Source organism: Amia ocellicauda, chromosome 12, assembly GCF_036373705.1.
Source record: "Amia ocellicauda isolate fAmiCal2 chromosome 12, fAmiCal2.hap1, whole genome shotgun sequence".
NCBI lineage: Eukaryota > Metazoa > Chordata > Actinopteri > Amiiformes > Amiidae > Amia > Amia ocellicauda.
The window spans coordinates 5,303,675-5,331,155 of record NC_089861.1 but is presented as its reverse complement, the minus strand read 5'-3'; the positions used below and the strand labels follow the sequence as shown (position 1 = coordinate 5,331,155).

The 27,481-nt window shown below is 38.1% G+C and overlaps 1 protein-coding gene across 1 annotated transcript in view; it reads left to right on the top strand.

Moving 5' to 3' along the window:
- The first annotated feature begins 1,777 nt into the window (after positions 1–1,777).
- Positions 1,778–27,481, top strand: part of vegfc (vascular endothelial growth factor c) — a 56,175-nt gene continuing 30,471 nt past the window's right edge. The window contains exons 1-3 of the mRNA XM_066718148.1: positions 1,778–2,404; positions 25,113–25,320; positions 25,990–26,180. Of these exons, the coding sequence (XP_066574245.1) occupies positions 2,288–2,404; positions 25,113–25,320; positions 25,990–26,180 (516 nt within the window). The 5' untranslated portion in view covers positions 1,778–2,287. The remainder of the gene's footprint in view (positions 2,405–25,112; positions 25,321–25,989; positions 26,181–27,481) is intronic.

The window sequence follows — 27,481 nt, the reverse complement described above, 5'->3', positions numbered from 1 at the left end:
GCCTCTCTGTGTGAAGAAGTGTCTCCTGTTGAAGAGAGGACGTCCTGAGATCCATCTGAGTCTGCCACTGGGAATGGGGGAAATTGATGTTCCCCTCACTCACTAATAACAGGGGTAGCATAGCCTATTTGTGGGAGTTACACCCGTTACACTAACAATTGACCTATTTGCTCCCCTGTCGAGCACATACCTTACTATACACTCTCACAAATCTTTTTCAGGTTCCATCTTTAGGAGAACCAATTGCTTATTGCCCGGTTAATCAGGTGCCTTGTCCCAGATTATCACATGGTGCTCTTGGCTCAGTTACTTCTAGACGCTTTCTGTAGCCTCTCTCAAGAAAGAATAATTTACACTGTGTTACAAAGGGCAATAGGATCAACGTTATATATTTTTTCAATAGCAGTTCATATTACTATACTTATATGTATAAACAACTGTACAGGTAAAAATGTTGTAAACAAGGTCCAGACATTAGGAATTGTCAGGTTATCACTACAGTTTTTCTTTATCTTAGTGTTTCCACGACGTAAAAATAACAAGACCGATTAATTAATTAACAAATCAATCAATCAATCAATCAATCGATCAATCAATCACAATGGACTGGCGTACCAGCTAGAGTGTACCCTGCCTTGTACCCTGTGTCCACTGGCTTAGGCTTTGGCTCAGTGGGACCCTGTACTAAGTGTTTTTTGAAAATGGATGGATGGGTATTTCAGTGTTTCATTTGTTTATGTTTTTATTAAACTATAAATATTTATTATATAGTTTCCGAGATTGTTATTTAGCTTAAAGAAACAATCCCATATGACCCGACTGAGTTAAAACTGTGCGTGAGTGTGTGTGTAAACTTTTGACTGCCACCCCCCCTCAGCCTTCACTCAGTTTATCAAGATAAATCTTTACTGTATGATCTATGCATACAACTGCATAACTTTTTTTTTTCTCAGACTAACTACTGTATAGGTCTGTTGCCAATGCCCCAGAGGATGCCAGACGGATTGGAAAAGATCCACCTTGGGGACGAGACCTAAACTTTGCCACATCTTCCTTTGTGTGGCTCACGGCCATGCTGACTCCCGGAGCCTCTCAACGCGATGTCAATGGTCTTGAAAATTGGAAATGTTGAAAGACCTCCTGCGGTGTGTGGCTGTCTATACAATTTCCTCGTCCGCAGGCCGTGGGGTGGGACATTGGCAGAGCTGCTGTGTCTGGTGCATGCCTGAAATGAACTACTGTAGGGAAGCCAACCCCCTTTCACTCCCCCAGCTCCCTCTCTGAACAATGAAGTCCCTGCTGCACAGCTATACTTGATGCCTGTCAATACAAAGAGCTGGTTTTTGCTGCACTCGGATTTGTTAGGACATTCTGTGTAGCTTGATCATTTCAAATAATTTAGTTTTTTAAAGCAGGAACTAAATTAGATTTGGATAATGGATTTTCAGTAGATTGGGAATAATAATAATAATAATAATAATAATAATAATAATAATAATAATAATAATAATAATAATAATAATAATAAAGGAAATTATTATTCTTACTGCCCAGCTTGGACTTTTTCAAAATCGAATTCTTGTAAATCTTGTAGTTGATGTCACAAATGGCACAGAATACACAAGCTGGGATTGATAGACTACGTTTTATGCATATCTTCTAGAATCCACCAGCAAACTTCTTCCTCTTCTTCTGCTCTTCCTCTTCTTCAGTGATGCAGTGATCAGAGCTGCAGCAGTTCAGCCCGTTGCGTCACCGGTGAGGTTTGGGTTAGAAGTGTCCTGGAGAAGGCGCACGCTTCCCGACTCATATTTCTTCCCCAAACCTCCTGCTTTGTATAAATAGCAGCAATCCTGACCGGACCAGCTCCAGAAAGAAAAAAAAAACAGGGGGAGGAGAAGGAAGGCCAGGGGGACACCGTTAAATTGTATTAACCATGCCATGCCCCACTCTCTGGCTTTTCACGCCATCTGAAGTGGCTGCGAGCTGGGCGCCTGGTGCTGCTGTTGCGAAAGTTGTGTGCCAGGCAACACGTGAAAGAGCTGCGTCCTGAACTGCGCTTTTCTTCTTGATTTCTCCTTGTCATCTGCTCCTCTTGACCTTCTGAATTCTTTCATTAAACTCGGATACCTCCATGCATCTGAATCCGCCTGGAAAAAAGGGTGCAGAACAGTGTGGACCGACTCCCAATAATCAACACTGACTAAACTTTTTTTTTTTTTTTTTTTTTTTTTTAAGGAAATACTACCAGACTGGTTTGGGTCTCGGATTGCAGAGAAAATATAAAATGCACCTCCTTGGATTATCTCTTTTTCTCGTCTACACACTATTGCTTTACAGGGACCTCGCTTTTGAATCAGGTCATGATTATTATGAGTATGACCAAGATCAAGAAGATACCAAGGTAATGTTTATTTTCTATTGCTTTATGACATAATAATAATAATAATAATAATAATAATAATAATAATAATAATAATAATAATAATAATAATAATTGTAGTAGTAGTAGTGTGTATGGTTTATTTAATAGTTTATTTTTGTTGTCTGTTTATCAATCTGTAAAACACTGCGAAGGGCACAATACAAAGCACAAATTGATTGATTGATTCATAGTAGTAGTTTACGTTGCTGAACATTGAATAGTGTATACAACATAAGGGTTGTATATGTGTTTTTATTATTATAAGTGAGTGGGTAATGTTGCATTCAGGTAGTAACATGTGTATTATATTTCCAAGTAGTTGGTCTGTAATAGTAATAGTTTTACTCTTCAGTTTTGATGCTTAAAGTGTCAGGCATGCTGTTGAGCAAGTACCATATTGCTTTATTCCGTGTTAAAGTAGCACACAAATTGCAATAATCCTAAAAACATACAGCCATTCACCGGGGTATTTCTAGACTGGTGCAGGAGATTTGATGGGGTTATGTGGAAATGTGCCGTGAAAGTGTACAACACAAATGATTATTTCACGTCATGTGTTTATGAATTTAATTATGCATGTAATCCCGTGTACAGTGTACATGTGCAATCCAGTGTGCGGTGTTAATTCCTTGCTGTGTAATAGATCACAAGTCACAACCGGCATACCTGCAAGATGCATTTTATGAGGAATTTGCCTGGTGTGGAGTGTGATAGAGTAGACGAGAGGTGGCAAGTTTCTTGAAGAGGTGGAGAGGCAGGTGCCAGGCAGGTCATAACCTGTATGTGGGTGTGCTTGCATGGGGGGAATAAATAAATAGACATAGGACATGATTCGTGACACGTGTGTATTGTATGCGATACACTTAATAGGTACTTTGTGTGTGTAAATAAAAATGTATATTTACCTGAGCACAAAGAGCCTTGCAATTACAAAATTCATATACTTGAGTTTTTTAAAGAACAGGCACATTTGTCAAAGTGATCAATACATACCTAAGAGTTGAACAAAACTTGAACCAGCATTTATTCATCAGATAAAACGTCTATATTTCGACCAATATATTACACTTTACCCTGCACTGGATGAAGAGGAGATTGACAAGGGATGGATGGATATTACATTATTTTCCTCACAGTTTATTACTCATGCATGTTGTATAGGAGACTCCATGAAACCTCACCTGTGTGAAAGGCTTTTCAGTAATGTTAGTTTTTTTAAGTCACATTTCTCTTACTCAGACAACTGCTTGGGGATTTCACCTGGTCACAATGGATTCATGTTTGAGTTTCCCACTTTTAAAAAGACCCTCAGAAACTGTAGGGCATTCAAGGAGACTATTGTGTAACAATTATGAAACTGAAGAAGATGGGACTGGAATCACTCTAAGGATGATGTAGCTGGTTGTATTTGCAGAACAGTAGATGGCAGCACTTTTCCCACTGGTCCAGAAAATCCTGAACTGATGTCTCATTGTGGCAAAAGGGGGCAGTGTGAAGGGGAATGATCCTAACTCCATAGCAGATAGTAAATACCCTGTCTGTGTCAGCATTAAGGAGCTAATGCAATGCCACTCTTTAAAAGGTATTCTTTCTTGTAAATTCTCCCTAGCTTTGCAGGTTCAAACTGTTCCCTTATGAGATGTGATGGAATGGTAGACTTCTACCAAATGACTCCTGCCTCCCACATTGCATCGCACAATTATCGGATCATCTCTGTGTGTGTGTACCATGAAGGGCTTTGCGATGTCCTAGTTATAAAACATGCAGTGGTCTGTCCCTTTTTTATGTCAGTGGCATCTAGTAGCCATAGTTGATGTAGAGGTTATGGGTCGAAATAAGTAGCTGATAAGGAAATGGTCTTGATAGGTAAGGTGCACTAAAACATGCCAGCCGAGTTGAAGAAGAGACAACCTCAAGGACTGGCCCTCCGTTGGTAGCACATACCAACAGTGTCTAATATAGCTTAACAAAAACTGATCTGTGGACACCAAGCGCTTCCCCACAGTTCCCTCTCCAGCTGGACTCTGGCTCTCTTTACCCAAAGTGATTGTAAACTCTTGTATAAACCAAACACTTGAGCTTGCATTCCTATAGCTAGCACACAGACTCAGTAATAGAGCCCCCCCCTTCTCCATAATTCACTCATCTGCATGGGTGATAAAAGGCTTTCCGCACGCTCCATCCGAGTTCCACGATTGGCCTCTGAGGATTCGACACAGATGCTGTGCTGTACAGCCCAGTGCGTTCATACCTTTGCACTGAATCTGTCATGGCGTTGACTGAGGTCTGCGTTATGAAATGGCAAAAATATGAGGTCATGCGCAAAGAGCCTGTAAGCAATAGGAGTCACTTGGGTAGTAATGTGTATTTACATTTCTTCAGTTACCCAACGGTCTCCAGTTACCCTCAGTGAAGCTGTAAACCAGGCCCACGCTGGGGATTGAAACCCTGCTACCTTGTCATTGCAGGGCTCTCCTGCTCACCTCTGTATGAACTTTATTCTCTCAGTTTGGAAGCGAGGCGCTGCTGGACTCGTCACGATGCATTATACAGTCAGAGAAGGCTGTCAGGCCTGCCTGTGCAGTTTTATACACAGTACCTGCTCCATGCACTTGGCTTGGTGTTTGTTCTTGACATGGCCAAAGTCCCCAAATTCCCTGCCCAGATTGAGTTTGCTCTTCTCCTGTGGTTGCACAATTTATACCGGAAAGGTCTGTGCAAGTATTCGGGATGAACCCCCCTTTCAACCACCATTTCAATATCACACAATCTTCTGATTAAAATGAAACTGATTCTCGACAGACATGCATTACAAACTAGTTCCTGAAGAAGTTAGTATTGTGCGTAGAAGTAAATCTTTTGGCGTTTTATTTATATTTGCCCTAAGTGGATTCTCCAGCATCCCACTTTTATATTTATTCAGTGTTAAAACTACTGTAATAGCAGTCCGTTATTACTGGTTTAACTTCTGGCGCATAAACAAACAATTCGCAAGATGCTATATTAAGAAAAATGTATAACAAGTTTAGTGTTGAGCAAAGGATAATCTGTTTTTATTTAGAACTGCGTGAATTATATTTGAGATGGTAAATCCATTTTGTGGTTTAAAATATTGTTGGCAGCCCTTCAGTAAAACCAATATATATATATATATATATATATATATATATATATATATATATATATATATATATATATACCAGAAATGATCCCAGATGCAATATATCACAATGGTCTTATAGAAGCAAACAACTTCCTATAGTGTAAGCTTCTATACTCCCTCCAGCCTTGATTAAATTATATAATTGAATCATGATTAATTACTTAGCAATTCAGTAATATGAAATAGGGCTCATTCAACAGTGCTGTGATTTTTAAGCATGTATTCTGATTTTGTACTTGGGGAATATTTTCTTATGGTTGTGGTACCATTCTGAATATTTTTGTAATAATTAAACAGAAACCTAATCCCATACACATATGGTTATAAAGAATGTTGCATACCTTTGTCAGTATCAATCATGTCCTTTATGCACTTAAGATCCAATTACTTTTCATAAATGTAAGTATTAGCTAGTGGCATTTTCATTAGATTTGTGGCACCATGATATTGGTGGCTGGTCCTTCTTATACATTGTATGTTCGCAAGGAGTGTATATTTAGGCAAAGCATTAAATGTATATTTTTTAGTAACTTAATTTGGTTTTGTGAATTTAGTTAAAATCCCAAACATTTTGTAACAGTATTCTCCCCCTCTAGAATATTGCAACGGCTAGCCTATATTTAAACCTAAATTGAGGTTTTGATGATAATGACAGGAATCTCCCACCACAAAGTAATGGAACTCCACAAGAAAATATGAAGAATGAGTTTATATGTCTATGAAAGAAATGATAGTTGCAGAATTGTGGAGTAGACTGGGGGGGTAGTACCCTCTATGGTATGCAATCAGTCTCCATATTTCCCTGTGCAAAACGCTATTGCTACAATTCAGAGGGACAGGATTGCTCTTTAAAAAGCATTTTACTTTGGGTTTCACCTCCACGCTCCAAAACAAATAAAAACATTCATAAATATTTCTTCCCAATCAGATATTGACGCACCTGTGTCTGTTTTCAGAAGGGACAAATGAGAAGTGTTGTTGTTCAGATAATTCAGTTTCCACATATGCTGTCATAAACTAGATTATCTTTAACACATATACACATCAAGATGTTTATATAATTTAAAACATTTTCTCTTCACTTGTTCACTGAAAGTAAATTGAGCACAACATGTATCAAATGCTCCACTCTGAAATATGGAAGCAAAATGTCCGTCTTATGAATGAGGTTTGGTGTTGCTAATAAGAACTTTTACCAATATTTACCTTTTACCATAGGTTGACATGAGAGACTTTCATGTAGAAGCCATTTAGTGTTTTAAAGCAAACTTAGGCTATAACCTGTAGCTGCCACTGTGAATTAACATTTACTTTAACAAACTTTCCAACTTTTTAGCATAATAAAATCAGGTGACGCTTCTTTCTGATAACTCATTTCCTGCTTGTTGTTTCCCCAAGTCTAGTTTTAGTTGTGGATACATATGAGAAACAGTGGATTTGTAATGTGGAAAAGGTGTATCATCACAGCATCAAATAATCACACCACAAACGTGTTTTCTTCTTAAAATGGGCATGCCAGTTCCCCTTGATTGTATCAGCCATAAGAACATTGTAATCAACAACCTCACACTTGAGAGCCACTTCCCTGCATGAACAAAGTGCCTTGGATATTCCATTGTAGAAAAAGGAAATACGTCTCTCTACAATGAAGGCACTGCTAAAAAAGCGCACCGATAATAATTCAAATTTCTGGTGGCCCTGTCTTTGATTGAAGCTCAAACAATCTGGTATATTCAAGCACATTAAAAGTCTGATACGACTATAGAAGGCAAAGTTGTATCAACATGTTCTTATTGATGGGAAATTGAAATCTCACACTCGTTCACTGTCAGCTGTGTTTTCGCTGGAAGACGCTTCGGCCTTTCGGTCCAACAATAATAATCTATTCAAAATTACTGTTTCACATTGCTCTCCCAAAATAAGTTGGCACAGTGTCGCAACCTCATTTTTAGCATGCATCAACCGATTATGAAACAAAGTTACATATATTTGAATTATGTTTGTGTGTAAGCTATAAAGATTGACCTGACCCATATTTAGGATTCGTAATTGAACTCTGTGTCAGGGAAATAGAATGATCAGTTTATTGATATTGCTGAGAACAAGTGTGAGAACCAGTCTCGTCCCAAGTTAAACTTTATTTAACAATAAGGTGTAATTACGAGAAAACCCACATCTATAGCAGGTGATGCAGACCAGCAGTATTGACTGAATCCTAGACCTACAGCTTGGTTCTGCTTTGAAATGATGTGCTGAAAGTTCAAAGCTGGTAAAACTCAACAACTGTAGGATCATGTATGAAACAGGCACTTGAAAGGAGAGAACGACTCTGCTCTGTCTGCCTCCTCCACACGGTACCTGCATGAGCTATCTAAAGAATATATTGCAACCATGTGCAGCATCTTAAGTTCAGAGATGTTGAGGGAACTGTAAGTCTGCCTGCTGAGATGAAGGTGATTTGCTGTCAACAGGTAATCAACAAGAAGGACTTTTACAGAAGCGAGATTAATTGAGCTGTAGAGGTGGACAGCTGAAAGGATATGTGTTACCTGTGGTAGAGGTGACTGAGTTTAATGATTAGGATCTGGGCATTTTAAAGGCAGTGACTGTGAACCAGGTTTCTCTTTCTACCATTACATAAAGCAAGCTGTTCTTTGTGTGGGATCTCTTACGTGATTTCAAACCGAATTATAACATGGATGTAATAGCGCTCTTAAAACTCTGTGTTTTCCATTTCTCCCAGTTAGCCTCGACAGTGTAGTGTGAAATAGTAATTTCAGGAGTTACCCACAACCTTTCGAAATCCACCGCATGTTAGTAAGGACACAAATTCATTATCACTATCAATTAAAAGCTTCCTGTCTGACCTGAATCAAAAAATATGAAAATCAGTTCCAAATACATTTTATTTGCAGAACTGTTAATGTTTATTGCACATTATAGGTTTCCCATAAGCCTTACCAAAACACCATCAGCTGTCTAAAACACACATTTTGGCCCTTGTATTTACCCTTTTTTGACTACCCAACTAGATTTAGCCTCTTATTACTTCTTTTTGCAAAATGTTTATGCCCCAAGTGATTTAAGTAAGACCTATCTTATTAACTATACCAGTCATTTGAGTTTTTGAATGTTGCTCATTGGCTACATTTGCTACATTTTGAATAACTCACTGTAGCTCGACCTTTCTAGATGTGCACCTGAATTGTGAATGTGAATTGTTGGAATCTGATGCGTCTTATGAAATGGCAACAGATTCCCTTTTGACTGGGCCTAGCACACACGCTATAGTAACTAACATCTGCAGTGGAAGTCACGTTGTCTGTAAAGTGTTACACTTGTGTCGACCGGAAGTTTTTGTGCTGAAGCACTGAGTGTTTTGTGGCTTATTATTTAGTTTTATCAACCCCCAGAGGAGCGTTTCACAGTGTAAGCACGAACCCTTATGTTTGTCTTACAGTTCCTCAAAAATGCAGCTTAAATGCTTTAGCAATGAAGCATGTGATGCTTAAACGGCCATTTGGGGAATGCTCCTCGACCGCAAACGTCTGCGCAAAACAGCTCCGAAAAGGAGGACTTAAAACAAAATAAAAGAGCTACCTTTTATCTGATTAAGATCTTAATTTTGTGCAGCAATACTTCAGAAGCTGTCTTTTGCCAAACAAAAATTAGGCAACAGGTGGAACAGTTTGTTTTGCTAAGCCTTTTCCAGTGAGACTTCCTTTCTTTTGTACGAACCATAAGTATTTGGTGCTCTACACCAAAGCAGAAGGACTTTAGCCTCCCATTGAAGACACGCATCAAGCATTAGGAAGAACGCCTCAGCTGTTGGCATGCTCCAGGACATGAACTGCGCTCCCATATGGTCTTCCAATCATATTCAGTTTGATATCTGTTTTATGTCTTAACAGAGTGATATTTTTAACCTCTCTCAGGCAAACTGGCTTCTTCTTTTCTGCTTCCAAGACAAACGTGTAAAGCTCGCGAGCAGCCAAGGTCAATAGTGACATCTCCAGATTTCATCTATCGAAACACATCAACTGTAATTATGAGATTAACTCTAGAGCTCATGGGCAATTACCTATAAATGAAATCTTTAAGAAATACATTGGGGAGCCCTTTTATCGACCTCCCTTTTATCCATTGGCAAGCTAAAGGCGAATTGCTGTTGTAACATCATTACATTATATCCATCCTATAAACAAAGCATTCCTTTCACACTGCGAGATCTGATTTTACAGAATGAACATTGGAGGCGCACCCTAACCTTTAGCCACCCTTCAGACTAGACTCCCAGGGTATAGATCATGGCACCTAAAGCTGAGATGATGCTATCTGTTTAATTCAGGATTATACAAACCAAAGTCAAAAGTTAAGACATTATCTGACAGTCATCTAATTAGTGGATCAAACTACAAAAGGTAGTGGCAGTATTTTGCAGTATTATTCTTTGCTAATACTTGTCATGACATTTGAAAATGTGGGCAACAGCACTGAAATAAGAATCAGGCTCCCTGTCTTGAGGCACATACCTCACAACTGTGTTATAGTTTCTCAGCACTTCACTTTGAACACCTTAAGTCAAACACAATGTCCGTGGACAATTGAGGATTTCCTGGTGAGATCCACACTTGAAATTGTGTGCTGTGTGTGAAAAGCACACTTTCAGGGAAAGGACGTGAATGTGCATTTGGCCGTCCTGCACGGCTAGTTAAATACGAACACATGTCTGCTCCTTTGTGTATGATGTTGTGAGTCAAGTGTCGGTTCTCAGTGCAAATACATTGACAGCCAAGATGATCTTTTACATGGCCCAGTCAGATGTTGATATAGAATACAGATATAGAAACAAAATTAAATATATGAAACATTTTCTTAGGGGAAAGAAAGCACAATGTTCTTGTAATGTTAACACTAATTAGCTTTGTGGTTCAGCATTGCGGCTCTGGTTAGAAATCTGGATGCATGCTTTGCTCTTGCAATGAACCCTGCAGCTATAAAATGACAACTTATTAGGAAAAAAAAAGAAAGGAAATGGTGAAATACTGGGCATGATTTAGCAGCTCTGAACTGATTTTCACCTTATATTACTTACTGTGGTTAACTTTGCATTACCTTTCATTAACCTCTGTAAAGTCCTGTGGAATATTCCTTTTTATCCAGCTATGATGCACCTGTTTCAGTCAATGCACCCCCCCCCCCCCACACTTTTGTATGAGTTATCTCTTCCTACCTTATGGGCACTTTCTGAACAGTTGAATCAAGTGTAAGTACATAACATGGACACATTTGTCTGCAGTTTTATCTTTATCTGCTGGAAACCCATCTCGATTTCTTTAAACATTTACAGTGATTCACTAATTAAATAATACTTGTAGCCTAAACAAAGTGCTTTCAGTGGATTAAGTCATCTCAACACAGCATTCTATGTTGTTGACCAATCCGCATAGGAGGTTTGTTTATGGAGTTGAACGAACACAGCAGAACCTTGCTTACAGATTTGTACATTTTACATTTCTCCAAAATAATTGACTCTTTTTGATTGCAAAGCAGACTACAGGGAAGGAACTCACTTTTCTATTCAATATAAGGCCCTGCATGCCTTATCAACAGTGGTTGCTTGCTGGGCTATTTCTAATCCTATCGTTAACATACTTTGGCAATCATTAAAATCCTAATCCCTTTCATTCACCTCATAATGTTTTGTGTAGAAAGGAATAACAAAGCCTGTTTTATGTGCAGCGCCCAGCATTAGTGCATTCATTTAACCTTGAATTTAAAAATCAAACTAAACGCAGACCCTTCTAATATAGGAAAGCTAAACTCTGCCTGGTGAGGTTTATATGCATTGTTTAGAATATTGTCTAAACCTTCTTTGAATTTTATGTTTGCTGGATCTGTGTATGAAATCCATGTTTTGTGATGAGAATGGGAGATCCAATGAGCCACTAAAGTATTGCAGAGGTGTTCGGTATTATTTGTCAATATTGTCCTAGTGCAGATTTAGCATTGGCCATCTTGTTTGATGTTGGATACAGTGCTTTTTCACATTTGTGATTTTAATATTTATATTATTGCTTGTATCCCCTGTAGGTGAGGGAAAATATTATGTTGTTTAATGACTAAATACAGGATATGGTAGATACATGGACAGCTCTCTGTTTTGCTGTTGCAATAGAAGTGTTTTCCAAAGATAAGTAGGATGACAAGGTAGGTGGTCATCTAATTATGATTTTCCAAATCTGTAGTAGTTATATTGCTCATGATTCACCATAAGCCCACTTAAGTAAGACTTGTTTAGGAAACACACATTTCCTTGTTGCCTCAAAATACCATTAGTTCTCTAAGCCACAAAAAAACTAAACTCAATAAAATATGACAAGTGCCCACACAGATGAGACCAAATTCAGTTCAATGAAAGGTGTTAATGTGTGTGCTGTCTTCACGGGCATAGTTCACATCACTTATAAAACTGACTAGGCCAGTGAATATATTATGAACTATATGTTTCTCAGGAAGCTAAGGCTCTTGGGTGTCAAAATCTCTTATTTCCAAAAAAACATAATTTGGCTTTCAGCAAATACGTAACTTTATTCAAGAGTGTGCAGACCCTGTCACAGTTGTAAAGTGCTAACTGGTTTCAGATGCTAAGTTTTCCTAAACAACTGAAATATGTGTGCTCATTTGTGACATTCATATCCCACCTCATAATTCCCAAGTTGGATATATAACAACAGTTCTTGGCATTACTGGATGAGAAAGATGTTAAAAATAACATTCAACGACCGTATAAACATGCATATTTCATATGGCTATACTATCGGCATGCCTAGCTCCAAAGGTAACAAGTGCAAGTTCACAGTCATATTTTAGGCTGCCAAACTGCATTATTGTTATTACCTTCCTCTTTCATTTCATTTTCCTATTCATTGCTCCAAAATGTAGACTCCATAATGTAAGGTATTTTATTTCACTGCCTTCATTATTGACTAATGCCAGAAGGTTGGTTTCTGAATAGTGAATGCAATTGTGTTGTTGTGTTTGGGATGTTTGTCTTTATAACTGAACATCGGTATGCTGTGTCTGAAGGATCTTGGAAGAAAATAAGTAATTTATCTTAGGAGGAGGCCGCATGGATGTTTAATTAAAGAATTTAAACCAAACAAAAACAATTAAGAGATGACAGAAATGTCAACCTATTAAAGAATTTGGCACTGACAGGTCTGTTCCAGAAACGTCTTCTTCAAATGTCACACTGTTGATGTGGTTGTTCATTTTTTGGCCACATAATAGTTTTGACATTTCCAAACTATTCCCAAGAATTGCTATTTTAATATGTTATTGTGTACAATTCACAACACCACACACATCATGTAAAGGCCAGTAAACATATTGAAATGCTTTACTTTGGAGCTTGAAGAGCTGAAGTTGAATGACTACTTCTACAGTCTTTCTGTAAAAGCTCAAAAATACATTATTGGACAAAAATAATCTTAGGTTCTATTCAATTTCACAAAGCTGGCAAGAATGTCTGATTTAGATACCTGGTCTGGTTCTACTTTAGAAATCTGAATTGTAACAGGCTTTGTTCCACTGATGATGTAGGTTGGTAGGTTGGCAATAATTTCCTCTAGAGAGAAAACCAGACTAGCTAAATAGAAACAGCACGAGTATTTTTCAGTAAGAAGATGTAAGATGAGTCCTGCCATCTATAGTTTGTTGAGAAGCTTTTAATAGAATGGAAGGACATTCCGCATTTAATAGGAAAAACAGAAAACCAAGAGAAGAATGTTGTATTTTAGATATATTTGAGATAATTATTCACGGTGCCTTTCATTAAGTTGCTTTTGTTCCACAGGGGCTATGAAAGCTGAAATAAATTGTTACCATATGCACAGTACAGCGTAAATAATTATTTACAATTATTGTGACATGATGAAGCACAATAAGTGAAATCAAAACATTCTTTACCCCTACAATCAAAATGTGATCAAACTCTTTCCATGCCTATTGCTATATATTTTGAAATTCGTATAAATCATAGTAACTAAAAAGTGACATTGCTGAGGTCTTTGGCATAATTCATGTTGGCCTAATTCAACATTGTTCCTTCCTATGCAATTAACTGTACTGTGTAGGAATTAGTGGGAACATTTCCTACCATCCTACCACTGACACTTCCTAACTGCTCCCAGTTTCCCATGAGATGTCAAAGATCCTATTAACTTTTTACACCACTAGAAGTAATGATGGCAAACCTCATAACATTATTGTAATTAGAGCATAAATAAATCAAAATATTTGCTCTAACAAGTTATAACAGAGAAAACTTTCATACTGTATTTACAATCAACAGTTAGCTCTTCACACTTACAATGTGTTAGACTGTCATGTTTGTGTTTTTCAAATCCTAGAGCTGATTAACATAAACTGTCAGCAACATCATTAGGTATGGAAATCCCTACTTTGTCTTTATCATCTTCGCAGACACAGATTGCCCTTCATGTCTGTGAAAATGAAACATTTTTGCTACGGACATTTATTATCAATGAGCCTTCAACTCTTCAATTATTGTTTCTCTTCCAACACTGATGTCTTCTTTAGGTTACGTTAGAGCTACAATACATCTAAGGTTTGAAATGTATTTATTTCTTATTAACTAAAATTAGGGAAGTGTATGCAGGTTCAGTAGGCATTAAAGAGTAGTATGTATATTAATGTTGAAGTATATCAGATATGTCCACCTTGGCTAACTAATCAGCAGAAATTGAGCTATATCTGAATAAATCTAAAGATGAGTGAACATGTGATGAAGCACATTTCGAAGAAACGTCACACTATTAAAAGGAAATCCTTCTACTTGCCTCAAGAGAAGTATCTGAGCAATGCATACTACCAGTGCTCAGTCATCATTGCTCAGAAACCTGGTCACTAAAAGCAGAAATCATACAGAAACTGCAAACAATACCAAGAAGCATGGAAAGATGTATGGTTGGAATCACTAGAGGGTATAGAAAACCGTTTTAAAAAAATACACACACACACACAAATATATATATATATATTTTAGGTCTTCACTCATTTACAGTATGGGTGGGCCCAGGAGAAAGATTAAAGTGTTATATTATATCATATCATGGGTTATTAATGCACCATTGCCATTACAAGAATGAGGGCAGAAATAATAAACCCAAGCACTTGTCCTATTTATTTTTCTTCTGGAAAGGGTCAAAGGGCGTGAAAGAAAGGTAAATTGATCCTGGTACTGTTAAAAATATGTATGGATGTTAAAATGGGAAATATGTATGGATGTGGAAATAATAATTACAGGTATTACTTTGACAGCTGTAGCAACAAGAAAGGAAGTACTGTGCTTTACTTTTGAGAGCCCTGCTATGTTCCTCATAAGCCTTTCTGATCCAATAAGATCAGTTAAAACTGCATTATAGACCTTTCACAAACCCGATGTATGAAGAAAGATGGAACACCTGTGTGGGAACGCTGAGAACTGGGTGGCTCACTTTAGGGTGGCTTAAACTATTAGAAATCTCTCTTTGTGTGAGAAGATCAAGCCTGTAAAACCTAAAACAAAGGAGGAATTCCAACTTCGGAAGTCACTGGCATAGTTTTGAGAATCGTCTTTTAATATTTTGGAACGAATGCCTTGCTACTCTTTTATTATGGAAGCAACTTTGCAATTTCATGAACAATGGCTTTTTATTTGTTTAATGTTACAAAAACTCCTTAAGAAATAATCCAGACCTCGCATGATCTGTTATTACATTAAGCAGGATCCGTGTTTTTTATCCACACTGGATAATTTAGTGTTATTAAGTTTAGCACTTACTTCCATATGTGTGTATTCTAAAATAAAGAGGCAGATGCATATTTACACGAAGCAACATGTTCTCATGGCTTTTTCCACCAATTTTGCAGCCTCGTGAATATGCCGTTCTTATTTTTAAACATCTTGATATTTCACTGATACAGTTTGGTTACAACTGTTTAGCTTGTACATTTGCTTAGTTTTGAGTCTCATTCAATTATACAGACGTGTTGTGGAATTCTAAGGTCTTCCCAATCTTGGGTTTTAATGAAGTCCTTATTTTTCAGTCTTCTGGCATGGTCAGGCATAATCCAAGGGTATTGTTTAAGTCACTCTCCTCCAACTACAAGTGTACAGATCTTTCATTTGTTTTATCTAAGTAGATGAGGTCACCTCCCATGAAGGAGATAACATTTTCATCAGCTTGACAGAGACTGAATGAAAATTAAACATGTGGCAACTAAATTAGCACTGGTGTAAAAGTAAGCAGTGCTGGAACTATTTGTTTGGATAAGATCCTGTTTCTCTCTCTAAGGAACTATAACCATATATTTTGACCTGCTCTGCCTATTAGGAAAGGATTCCATAGATGTATGCTTGTGAAATATTTCTGAACTAAGCAAAGGCACCTTTTGAAAGTTATATTTTACATAACAAATGTAGAACTTATGTTACTGCTAAATGTGTTACTGCTAAAAAGGATGTCTCTATTGCTCAATTGCATCGATTCTGAATCGTAAAAGAGAGTGTTGTCAGAGGAAAACAGATGAAAAGAATTGTCCTGAACGCTGGATAACATGTGCCAGATAATGACCCTGCAAACACATTTCCTACAGGCAACGTTGTGTGAGGTCGTAGTTTGTAGTCGACAAATACAACATCAGGAAAAAAAAAACTGTATAGGTGCCTTACCCTTCATTCTGGCATAGTTAAATAAAGATAATTTTATTCTGATATTTTACAATGTTTTGAAAACTTCCCCTGGCATCTACAATTTTGTGTTGCCACAACATCGTATTTAACATTGATTAGCTGGGAAGGAAAAATATGTATGAGCATGAACTATGAAAGGGTCTTAACAAATTAAAGACAGGATATGGGAAAACAGACTTAGAAGAACAATACATATAATATAAGTCTCTAAAAGACCTATAGGAATTGTTCAGCGAAGAAACGGCACATACTTTAGCTAAGGAGATCGGTAATAATGTAGCTAAATTATTTCCTAGGAACTGCACATGGATAGGGTTATTTTTCTTTATTTCTATAGCCAAGTTTGATATTGACTTTCTGCAAGTAATTGTGGAGGTCTTTCCTATTTCCTGGATCCATTCCTGATTCCTACTGATTTGACACTGTTCTGTATTGGTGGCTTTGAACTGCAACATCAACCTCCCTTAGCTGCTGTCTGTAAGCAGCTGAACTAATAAAGCCAGTACCAACGCCAAACCTGAACTTGCCATTGAACCGGACTTCTCTGCGCAGGCTTCTTATGTTGCCTCTGCAGCACCTACATTCATCACATGCATGGTCATCTGTCTAGAAAGATTACTGCAATAAAGACAATTAAATACTCCATTGAAGTCCTAGTATTTTCTGATATTGAGTATTAATATGTAGGCCATGCACTGTTTATCTGAAAATATCTGGCAGCAATAATATAAAAGGTGATATTCACTGCAATAATTTGTATTTTAGAAATACAACTAGCTTCAGTTCTTTCTAATATCAGTTTTTGTCATCTTTTTTTTTTTCTTCCAAGCAGCAGACCTTGCAATGCAGCTCATGAAATAACATACATTCAACTTTAAATCTCTGATAGAAGAAAGTACATGCAAGTAACGTAATACACTGTAAATCCCTGAACAACCAGGAACATTGTGCTTGAGATTGTAGCGGTTCCATTCCTAGTTTCATCTGTGTGCTTCTTATAGGTTAATAAACAGCGTTAAGTGTCAGGTCCGTGTGAAATTAAGATTGTGCAAAACTGCACAAACAAACCATTGTCCTAATGAGCTAAATAAGGGATGTCTTTGTTTTTTCCCCAACCTATACTACAGTGTAAAATTGCTCAATGTAATCTCCTTAAAGCAGTTTGTGCAGTGGGATTATTTGAGATTAAGTTTGTATGCAGTTTAGCAATGTGATAGGGAGACTGCAGGTTTGAAATGTGGTGCTGGCAAGCTGAAAACCTTGGCTTGGAATGCAGAAGGTATGTTACATTAGCCCTGATGTCCCAATAGGCTCGAGCAAGGAAAAATGCCTGGGGTTCATTTGCTTTACTGCACCAAAGTGACCCTAAGTGACTAGGCCTCCAGTGAGGGCCAGCACAGGCTTAGAGAACTAAACCTCAATCTTGTTTCAGTAGTCATGCAAAATGACAGAAATATGTCAAGAGGATGAAATTACGTGGCAAGAAATATGTCTCTTAAATGAAATAAGTGGCTTTGGATGCATCCCTGGACAGACCAAGTCATGTAAAATAAAGTGTATTCAATGTGTATTCAATCAAATGAAATATTTGGTATGGCTGAAAGTGTGCAGCTGGGAAACATTAGACCAGAGTAAATTGAATATTTAAAAGCAAGTGAAAAATGTGATGAACTGTAAATGCTAAATTATGGAGAGGAGTGGGAGTAATTAGAGAACGAGGCAGGTTAGAATTTGATAAATTAGCACTTTTTAAAATTCCAGTCAAGGCTCTTGTACATATTAGTACTTCTATAAGGAAGGGCATGTAGCCATAGTTGAGTCCTCTGAAGCAGATCTACAACTTTCTATTGTTTTTAAAAAGGTAGGACAAACAGCAGCTTATCACAATCACTTTCCTGCCAGGAAGCACTCCGCTCTATTTATAATCTTCTCTAACCTCCCAGGCAGTAGATCAATGTATTATCCAGTGGGAAAATGCATGTTGGTGGCAGGAATTTCATCATATCCTAGACCGTGCATGTTGGGTACAAGAAAACACAATTGATATATGTTTCCCCCCAAGCTTTGGCTCCGTCAGTTAGACTTACACACAACAGCACTGCTAGATTCTTGTAGTTGTTTTACTTGCGTCGAGCAGGAAGAGCTATCTGTCCTGAAGGCTTTTATCCAATTATTACTTCAGTCAGGCGGGGGGGTACAATGTGACAATGGTTGTCGTAAAAAGTCGTTTGCAGTGTCTGAGCAGGGAAACCGTGAATTCTACGACGATTTAGAGTTGGGATTAATTTAATGCCAGGTTTCCCACTATTATCTCTGCCCTCCTGTTTCTAGCTACACCGCACTTAAATGACAGGCTTTAGTTTGAGGTTAGGACTGTGTCAGCAGAGCAGGGTTGTTTTTTTTAATGCAAAGACTCATTTTCTTTTCAGTAAGGAAAAGGCAAGCTGTCACTCATTCTGAACTACTGTAGGAAAAATGGCTTATTGTGTTACTTAAATAACATGGCAGTTGTCCACATATAAAGACATGTGTATGTGTATATGTATGCATCTCATACATTCAGCTCATTACTCAGTTAGTGCACCATTTCCCTTCCAAAGTTATGCCACAATGATGCTCTTTTTTGTGTAAATGTTGTCATGGGTGCTTTGATGACCCACTCAGACTCGAACAGTCCTCATCTCATCCTCTCATCTACAAAGTAATAAGATTTATTTCCGAAGCAGCAGTAGGGCTTTACTATCCCTGTCAATTGTAACTTTCCAAACAGCAGAGTTTAGTGCATTGCAATCGTGTTACGCAACCCGAAAGGAAATCCAAAGAAATGTAAAACAAAAAAAACGCTGGAAACAGAAAAACATGTCTGCATTCTGCTTCATTACTCACTGTTGTTAAATCAGCTAAAGTTGCACTTAATGTCTACTGTTGTTTTAAAATGTACACAATAACAATCAAGCAAGTGGCAACAATCAAGGAGCAATCAAGCATCATTAATTTATTGTGATTTTATATTTGACGAATTCTACAAAAATAATAACCCCCAAAAATAATTTCCATTGAGTCAATTGTTTGTTTTTTGGTGTTTATCTCACCCATTTAGTATGTAACCTGAGGGCAATGTAGGGCATGGGCAGTTGTTCTGTAGAAATAATAATAATAAAACAAACAGCAAAATTGGGGCCTGGACCAAGAAATGTGTGAATTTGTTTATAAAACTTAGTTTCTATTGTTCCTGATAGGAAACAGACTATGGATATTATCTCAGGAATTGGTCTAAACAAAAGAGAGGGGAGAAATCCAGCACAATAATGTTTTTCAATCTTTGCTGGAGCATTTATGCTTCCTTAACAAAACAAAACAAAAAAGTAAAGTAAAAAAACTGTAGGTGGGAGCGTTTACTTCCTGTACAAAATATAGTCTTCCTATTCATGTTCCTTTGATGAGGAATGTAGTTTTGTGGTGTCATGCATTGTTTACACTGTTCATTTAAAGATACTACTGAGAACGAAAATAATAATCTTAAATAATTGCGCTCACCGCTGTTTCCCCTGAGAGATACTGAAACTGTACTGAGAAACTTCAGATTGGAGACCTATTCATGCTTTTGGTAAAAATACTTTCTAGTGAGGATAAGTTTTAGATATTGTGCCACTAGGCGAGATTTGCATGTGACTAGGTATCCTCCCAAGTTATTCAGTGCTACAATTCATGAGTCATAGATTTGGAACAATGAAACATTAAATTGGTGCATTTTTGTGTCAATGCATAGCATTTGCTGCAGGCTTTTGTAATTCTTGGAAGGATATGGAGTATGAACAAATCTGGAAGTGTTATTATAATGTACAGCTTAAAAAATAACAACCAAATACATAAATTGATACTATTCATGAAAAACCGTGGAATGTTCAGTGTTTTTTTAATAACTAATATTAATAAAATAAGGCTAAGTAATAACAAATCACTGTTTCAAAAATGAACCAACCTGGTAAACAAGTTCGTAAGAATAAAAAACCTTCAACTATTGCTTTGAAAATAAAATTCAGCTCAGTAAGATTATATTTCACTTGTTTCCTCTTTAAAGTAAGTGATTTGAGAAACTGGATTAGATTCTTTAAAGTTAGGCAGTTCTTGTTGTGGTCCAAACTTGCAATTTAATATGATAAAATTTGATATGCTGGTATTGGTTTATGCACTTGCCATGTAGACATACCCAGCTTGTGACTGTGTAAAGCTTCTTTAAATAACTTACAGGGAACTGGAAACACTTATGGAAAACCAGCAAATAAAATAATTTCCCATCTTGTACTATCTTATTGAGCAACGCTTGTGTGATTTAAAGCTTCATAGCTCCTAGTGGCCATGTTGGATTGCTTCATATGAAAGCTATGAGTGCCTCATTTGGTCTCTGATGCGGTCAAGGTGTCATAAGCTGTGTCTAGATGATCAGTTTCAGTGTAAGACGTGCATGTGCAAAGACACAATCCACCCTCATGACTTACTTCAAATGTGAATCCATGGTTGTGATTTAGCTTTCCTGACTCACTTGAAGGCTACTGTTGATGTCTTCTTAGGACATGTGATCTGGGATGCTGTCTGTCCATGTAGATCCTTACAAGCCAAATCACAAAGAGTTACCATTGAGTAGTGTTGACTTGGACCAGGTTGTTACCTAGACCATATCCCTTCCAGATCTGGATCATTTGGCTTGGAATGTGGCTTCTTGTTTTCAGAACTGTCAGAGTCAAAGTAACATAAGTCAAGCCTGATGTCCACTAATATGAGTACTATTGATATGATGTAAATACCTAAATGATTAAAATGAGTACAGACTGCATGGAGACAAGCACATCAATTATTGTTCTTCTTCTCTGTACTCCCTGGATTACTAATATATTCCTGCTCCCAGACAGATGACTGACTCAAAAAACCTGATATAGTCACAACCACACAAGCTGTCTCAGAACTTTCATAGCAAAGATGTCCTGTGTGTGCGAGGAGAGCTGTACAACTGGGGAGGGTGTGTGTCTGGCCCGATAAATCAGTGCTTGCATTGTAAATGTTGGTGTCTCCAAACACACAATTATATTTTTCTTCTGATGATCTATCATGATCTGTCAATGCAGGAACTCATGGTTGTGTTTCTCCCTCCTGACAGAACGCATGCTACCTAAAGAGTGGGAAGACTATACTTTTTTCTTCTTTTGTTTCCCATGGAAATGCTTGTCAAGACAATTTTATTTTGGTAGCAAAAAAGGCATAGTGGGAAGGACTTTGAAATGGTGATATTGTGGACTTGTTGCTACTTTGGACTGAATTTCACCCATTTGATATATTTTTTTACATAAATTACTTTCTGTGGTAAGCTGTGTTTTCCGATTCAGTGAGTTGTGCGAACAGCTTCGGGTTGCTTTGATGCATAACTGTCTGCTCTGCTCTGCGACTTGCCAATATAATCCATCTAACCACTGTTAGAAACACTTCAGTGCAATTTGCCTGGCATAGTGAAAGCTTGGATAAAAATAAGAAATATCAATTGCACAGTAACACCCAAAACACACCTTAATAATATAGATTAGTTGCCAAGAGACTGAACTAGATATATGCAGTGAGAGGTTCAGAAGAGAACAGAGAATTGATGTTTGTTAAGTCCAGTCATCAAACAGGCCTAGCAGTGCGTTCTTTACTGTGCCGAGCTCAAGCCTAGAGATTGTCCACTGGTATCCAGAAAAACACAATGCTATAGCAGATCATTGTCGACCATCTATCTTTATAGTGTGTGTGTGTGTGTGTATGGGGGATTTAAATTGAGCAATTTGAATTGAAAGATGAGATGGCACTAAATATCCATTAACGGGTTGTTATTAGTATTGAAACAATGCTGTACACTGCATTGGGGCACTAATGAGTATATGTTCTGACTTTAATCAAGGAAAAATAAGAAAGCATGTGCAAGCAGTTATAAACATCAGCCTACAATGACAGCATTGGAAAAGAATGATTGATCAGCCTGCACTATTGAATTAATTGGTATCTATCGCTCCCCCAAACCGCGTGTGATCTATTTTACATTTTTGGAGACTTATCTTTTCAGATTTATCACCAGGGCCGATCAGTCATGAGGGTTAGCGGCCATGCTTCCTGCAATGCTCCAGACAGGAGTATCACTTTCCATCAGCAGTCCCTGGCAGCCCATGCAACAGTCCACACGTTTTCACACTTTCCAAAGGTGTCTCCCGAAGGGGTTGCATGCTGCATACTCACACTACAACTACTGTGTTTAATGGAAATTGCCAGACCAGCTACAACCCTGCTCGTTTTACTAAATAAGCATGGCCTTAAGAGTTGGTGGGCGAAAGAGGATTGTGTGAGAAAGTGTTGTGAAAACAATGTAAAGGCCACGGTTTGTATTGTCGCAATCGATTTCATTCCAGGGAAAGAAATGCCGCAATAGTGTCCTCACAATGTGGATGTCCTCAAATAGCTTTGAGTACACAATATTAAAAAAAATATCTGTTTTGTAATAAGTCTTTGTTTCATATGGTAATTTCCAAATGTTAAAATGATTGGGAATCTGTCAGTATTTAGGAGGTTAAGGAAAAAGCAGCGAAATATTGATTGAACATGAAATTACGAAAGCAAAATTGGGTAATTATATAGGGAGGGCAATAGACCTCCAGACAGGAAACACTTCACATTGGGTTTCTTTGTGCAGTTTGAGTGGGTGCAATGTTCATTATTACAATGACTTGCATGTCAAAGCTCAGGGTCACTGCTAGCACAGAACCAATTTATTCCGGGCACCCATGAGTTATGACACTTTTTTCCTTTAACTTTACAACAGCATATTCCCCTGGCTTTCTCTCTTTCGTTTTCCTGTAAAGTGACGCATCTCATAGTACAGCGATCTTTGAACAAATGCGTCCAGGTCATGCTTTAATGCCAGTGTGGTTTCAGTGCAAGTAAGAATAACCTAAATAGTTTATAAGAGGATAATATCTATGTGTACAAACAGTGATAACCTTAAACAACTGGTTTATTAAAAAAAAAAAATCACAAACACTTTCCATTGCAAACTGTTTTCTTTGTTTGATGGAAACAAGAACAGATTCACCCCCTGTTCATTGCTTACCATTTTCTTTCTGGGGGATCCTCTTTCTGGGGGGACCGTGGGTTTTGCGGGGGTGGCATGTAGTAGTGTGGACAGGTAGTTGTTTGTGGAGTGTGTTGATGGCTGGGAAGGTTGTTGCAGGACACAGACTCTTAACTGTGACTTTGCACTGTGAGCGCCACATAACGAGCCAACGTGTTTCTTTATTCGTTGGATGCAAAGCCTTTGAACAGAAAATGTGGACAGTGGACAGCTCTCCAAATGTAGCTATTTCCCCCTCCTCCTCGATGAAGAGGTGGCAGAAATACTTGATTTACAGTCCAGTAATACAGCCTTGTGGTTTCAGCTGAACAGGCAGCATATCAATATTTTATGGTTCATTGAAGACACTGCCTTTATATATATATTTGATGCAGATGTTCATCTTTTGTTCTTCTTAAGAAGTCTGAGTCACAGGCTGTTCTCACCCCTGATGGTAAAGTAATATTGTTTTTACTTCTTGTCTCATTGACGTTGTTTTCTTCGTAATTGGTTGTGGCACGTGTTGTTGAATGGATGGTTATGAGCCTCATAATGTGGGTTTGCAGAAGTCATTTTATACTCCAACCCCAACTGTGTTCACAGCTCTTGAGGCTGAAGTTCATTTATCTGTCGGGCCGCATGTGGCTTTTGCATTTACCTGTCCGGACTCTTCAAACACCTTGGTGAATAACTGAGTCTCATGTAATACCTTTCCTTTAGAAATAATGTCGTCCATGCTGTATCTGTGGTTTTGTTGATAAGATGGAGTAATTTGCTAAATCGCTGGTCAGCTTATTTGAATTCACATGAGCGGGTTGAACTGCATATGAAACATCGGACACGGCCTCAGTATAGCTCATTTTGCTATTGCTATAACTGTTTCTTCTTATATATAAAGTCCACATTGGCCTGGCATATAGAGCTGCATGTTTCACTTTGATCTTGGATTGGCATGCAGTGCTCAGCCTTGACACTTGGCCTTAACCCAGGGAATGTAACATTTAAACTGGCCCTGATCGGTGGCTTTGAATCAAACACTGTTTCTATAATGCCGATCTCCAGTTGTTCTGATATATTAAGAACAAAATAAAGGTTATACACAAGGGCAAACCATGTGACTGATCTAGAACATGTGGCTCCTATGACACCAGAATCCCACCCAGGAGATTCATGAACTTACCTGTGTAAATTGGAAGTTGTAAAATGTATTTTACTTTGAATTGCTTTGTATAATGTAAATTTGAATTTGTAATGTTGATGCCTTGTACTTAACTTAACTGGATAAGGGCATCTGCCAAAAAAAAAAATAAAAAAATAAAAAATAATAATAATAATAATCCCAGTGAGTTTGAATAGCCCACCTAGGTGCGATGTTCTTGAGTAGCAACCCCAAATTGTGGTACTGGATGGGCCCTGTCCAGAATCTTTTCCATAGCCCTATTAATCACTGACACTCTCGGAACTGGCAAGAGTAGTTCAATTGGCCCCATTAAACAATAATGAGCTCAATGAGCTAGATGAATGCTCAGGTGGAATATTAAACTGAAGACACTGCGACCCTCCAAGAACTGGTTTTGTACACCCTGCTAGAGAACTGAATCATAATAACCACTGATTTTGTGTGTTTCTCCTTCAGGACCAGGTGTCACCAGATATAGAGGAGCAGTTGCGCTCTGCTTCCAGTGTGGATGAACTCATGAAATTAGTCTATCCGAATTATTGGACGATATTGAAGTGTCAATCCAAGCGAGCTCTGCCCATCAGAGAGCCGGCTGCCTCGGACTCGAGGACCGGAGAGCCGCTAATATTCGCTGCAGCTTTTTTCAGCATGGAGATTTATAAAAGTAAGTTATTGTCAAAGGCGATGTTCATGTTGTGTATCTGAGGTCTCACTACAACTGGATTAAGGGCAGCACTACCAGGGGAATAGGCATTAGTCTTGTAAAATCATAATGTGCAAATAATTCAGAGTGCAGAAACAAATTGCAGTGTTGCAAACGAATTGCTTTGAAGTGGAAAAAACAAATACAAGCATGTGACCCTTAAGAATATCCTCCACTAAGGCTAAATTAATCCTGACCTTATTATGTTAACTTTTATTTTTCCAATATTTTGAATCCAGTTGTAGTTCAAATGACCCAGTTTATTTGGCAGAATAATAATGACTAACCTGTTGATTTTATCCTTTTTTTCATTACTACTCTATTTTTCTTTCCTACCATATTTCAGCAAATAAATAATTGTCCTTACCTGTGGTCTGCATAAGAGTTTATTAGCAATGTTTATGTTATACTGGAGCCAAGAAGACTATTTGCAGAGCATTGAACCTTATAATGTCTTATCTGAATAAATTAGCATAGGTCTTGCTGCCGTTACTGGCTGAGATTCTTTTTTTACTATTGTCTTGATCAAACGTTGCTCCTGTAAACATTCAAAGATGCAACACATGTATTGCAAATGTCTAAAGATGTACATGTATTCTGCTGTCTGATCTCTCAACATGCATTTAACAGGTATTGAATCTGAGTGGAGAAAGACCGAATGCATGCCGCGAGAAGTTTGTTTAGATGTGGGAAAAGAGTCTGGGGGATCGACAAACACCTTCTATAAACCATCCTGCGTGTGTGTCTACAGATGTGGGGGCTGCTGCAACAGTGAAGGTCTACAGTGTGTGAACATTAGTACCTCTTACGTCAGCAAATCAGTAAGTTCTGACATGAATACCGACGGGGGCACACAGCACCAGCCACCAGTCAAGCGACTAGTCCAGACACCGCCAAGGTCAAATGGTGACATTTGCCGAAACAGATCAAACGCAATTGTCAAGTGTCGGGTCCTGGTTTGTTTGTATCACTGGCGTTGTGCGGCAGTGTATTTTGTAGTTTTATAGCCATGCACTCGAGAGCCACGCCAGAAACCTCACAACTTGTGCGTCATTGTAAGCTGGACATTCGCTGTCTGTGAGTCGGGGGCGATTACTTAATTAGACCACTGCTTATCGGCCTCTGTGCTTCTGAAGACATGCCGCCTCGAGGTGTTTGGACTGAGTCTCGTTGGCTTAGCTGTTAAAGCACAGACACACATCCAGCTTCCCAATTGAGATAAGTAAAACAGGGTGTACAATTATATAAACAAACTGTTACAACATCATGAGTGCTGAGTAATGATTTTCGTCTGTTTTGATAAACCTAGTCATTTGACCTTTTAGGATTTAAGTAAATAATGACTCCTGTTTCTGCTTATACTTGCTATTTTTTTTTGTCTGTGGTCACAGTTAATACTAAGTGAAAGGTTTTTGAACATGTTTTAGAACTGTGTGAACGAGTTCAGTGTCATTATGCTGAAATGGGCTGCATATGGCTGACATACCTTTAAAATGAAGGTAATTGACACGTCCTGATGCAAAAACAAGTCACCCCCCACCCCTCCATGTCTAAATCTGGGACATTACGAACCTTGCAAAAGAAAACAGTGGTCAGAGTTAATAACCTGAATGCCTAACTCCTCCTGAATGCCGTGGAAGAGCGCATCATCCAAGCTCTGCGGAAATTAAAAAGAACGCAATTTGTTTTTGATCCAGCAAATATTCAGATGAGACAAATAAATGAAAGAACCCAAGTGGAAGTAAAATTCAGGGGCATTTAGGACTTAAGATTAGAGGCACTTCTTTATAGAGAGAGGGAGGAGTTTGCAATTGGAGAATAACCCGGCATCCTTCAAGAAAAGGACTTTTAATGCGATAGTTTGCGATAGTTTGATAGCAACCAAATGAGAAAGACGGACAGAGCTGTGACCTTTCCAGGGCTCTTATGTTTTAAAGCACTCTTAAGCTAGTAAAAGCCAGACGTGCAGAACTTGAAGCAACTCTCCTGGAGTCACCATAACTCACTTGTTGTTGGAGTGGAAAGACTGGATTATGTAGCCAGGTGAGCTTTTATAAATGTGATCTGAGTACAACTATCAAGTTTCACCTGCAGTCTCACCCTGACCATGGACAAGTTGTGG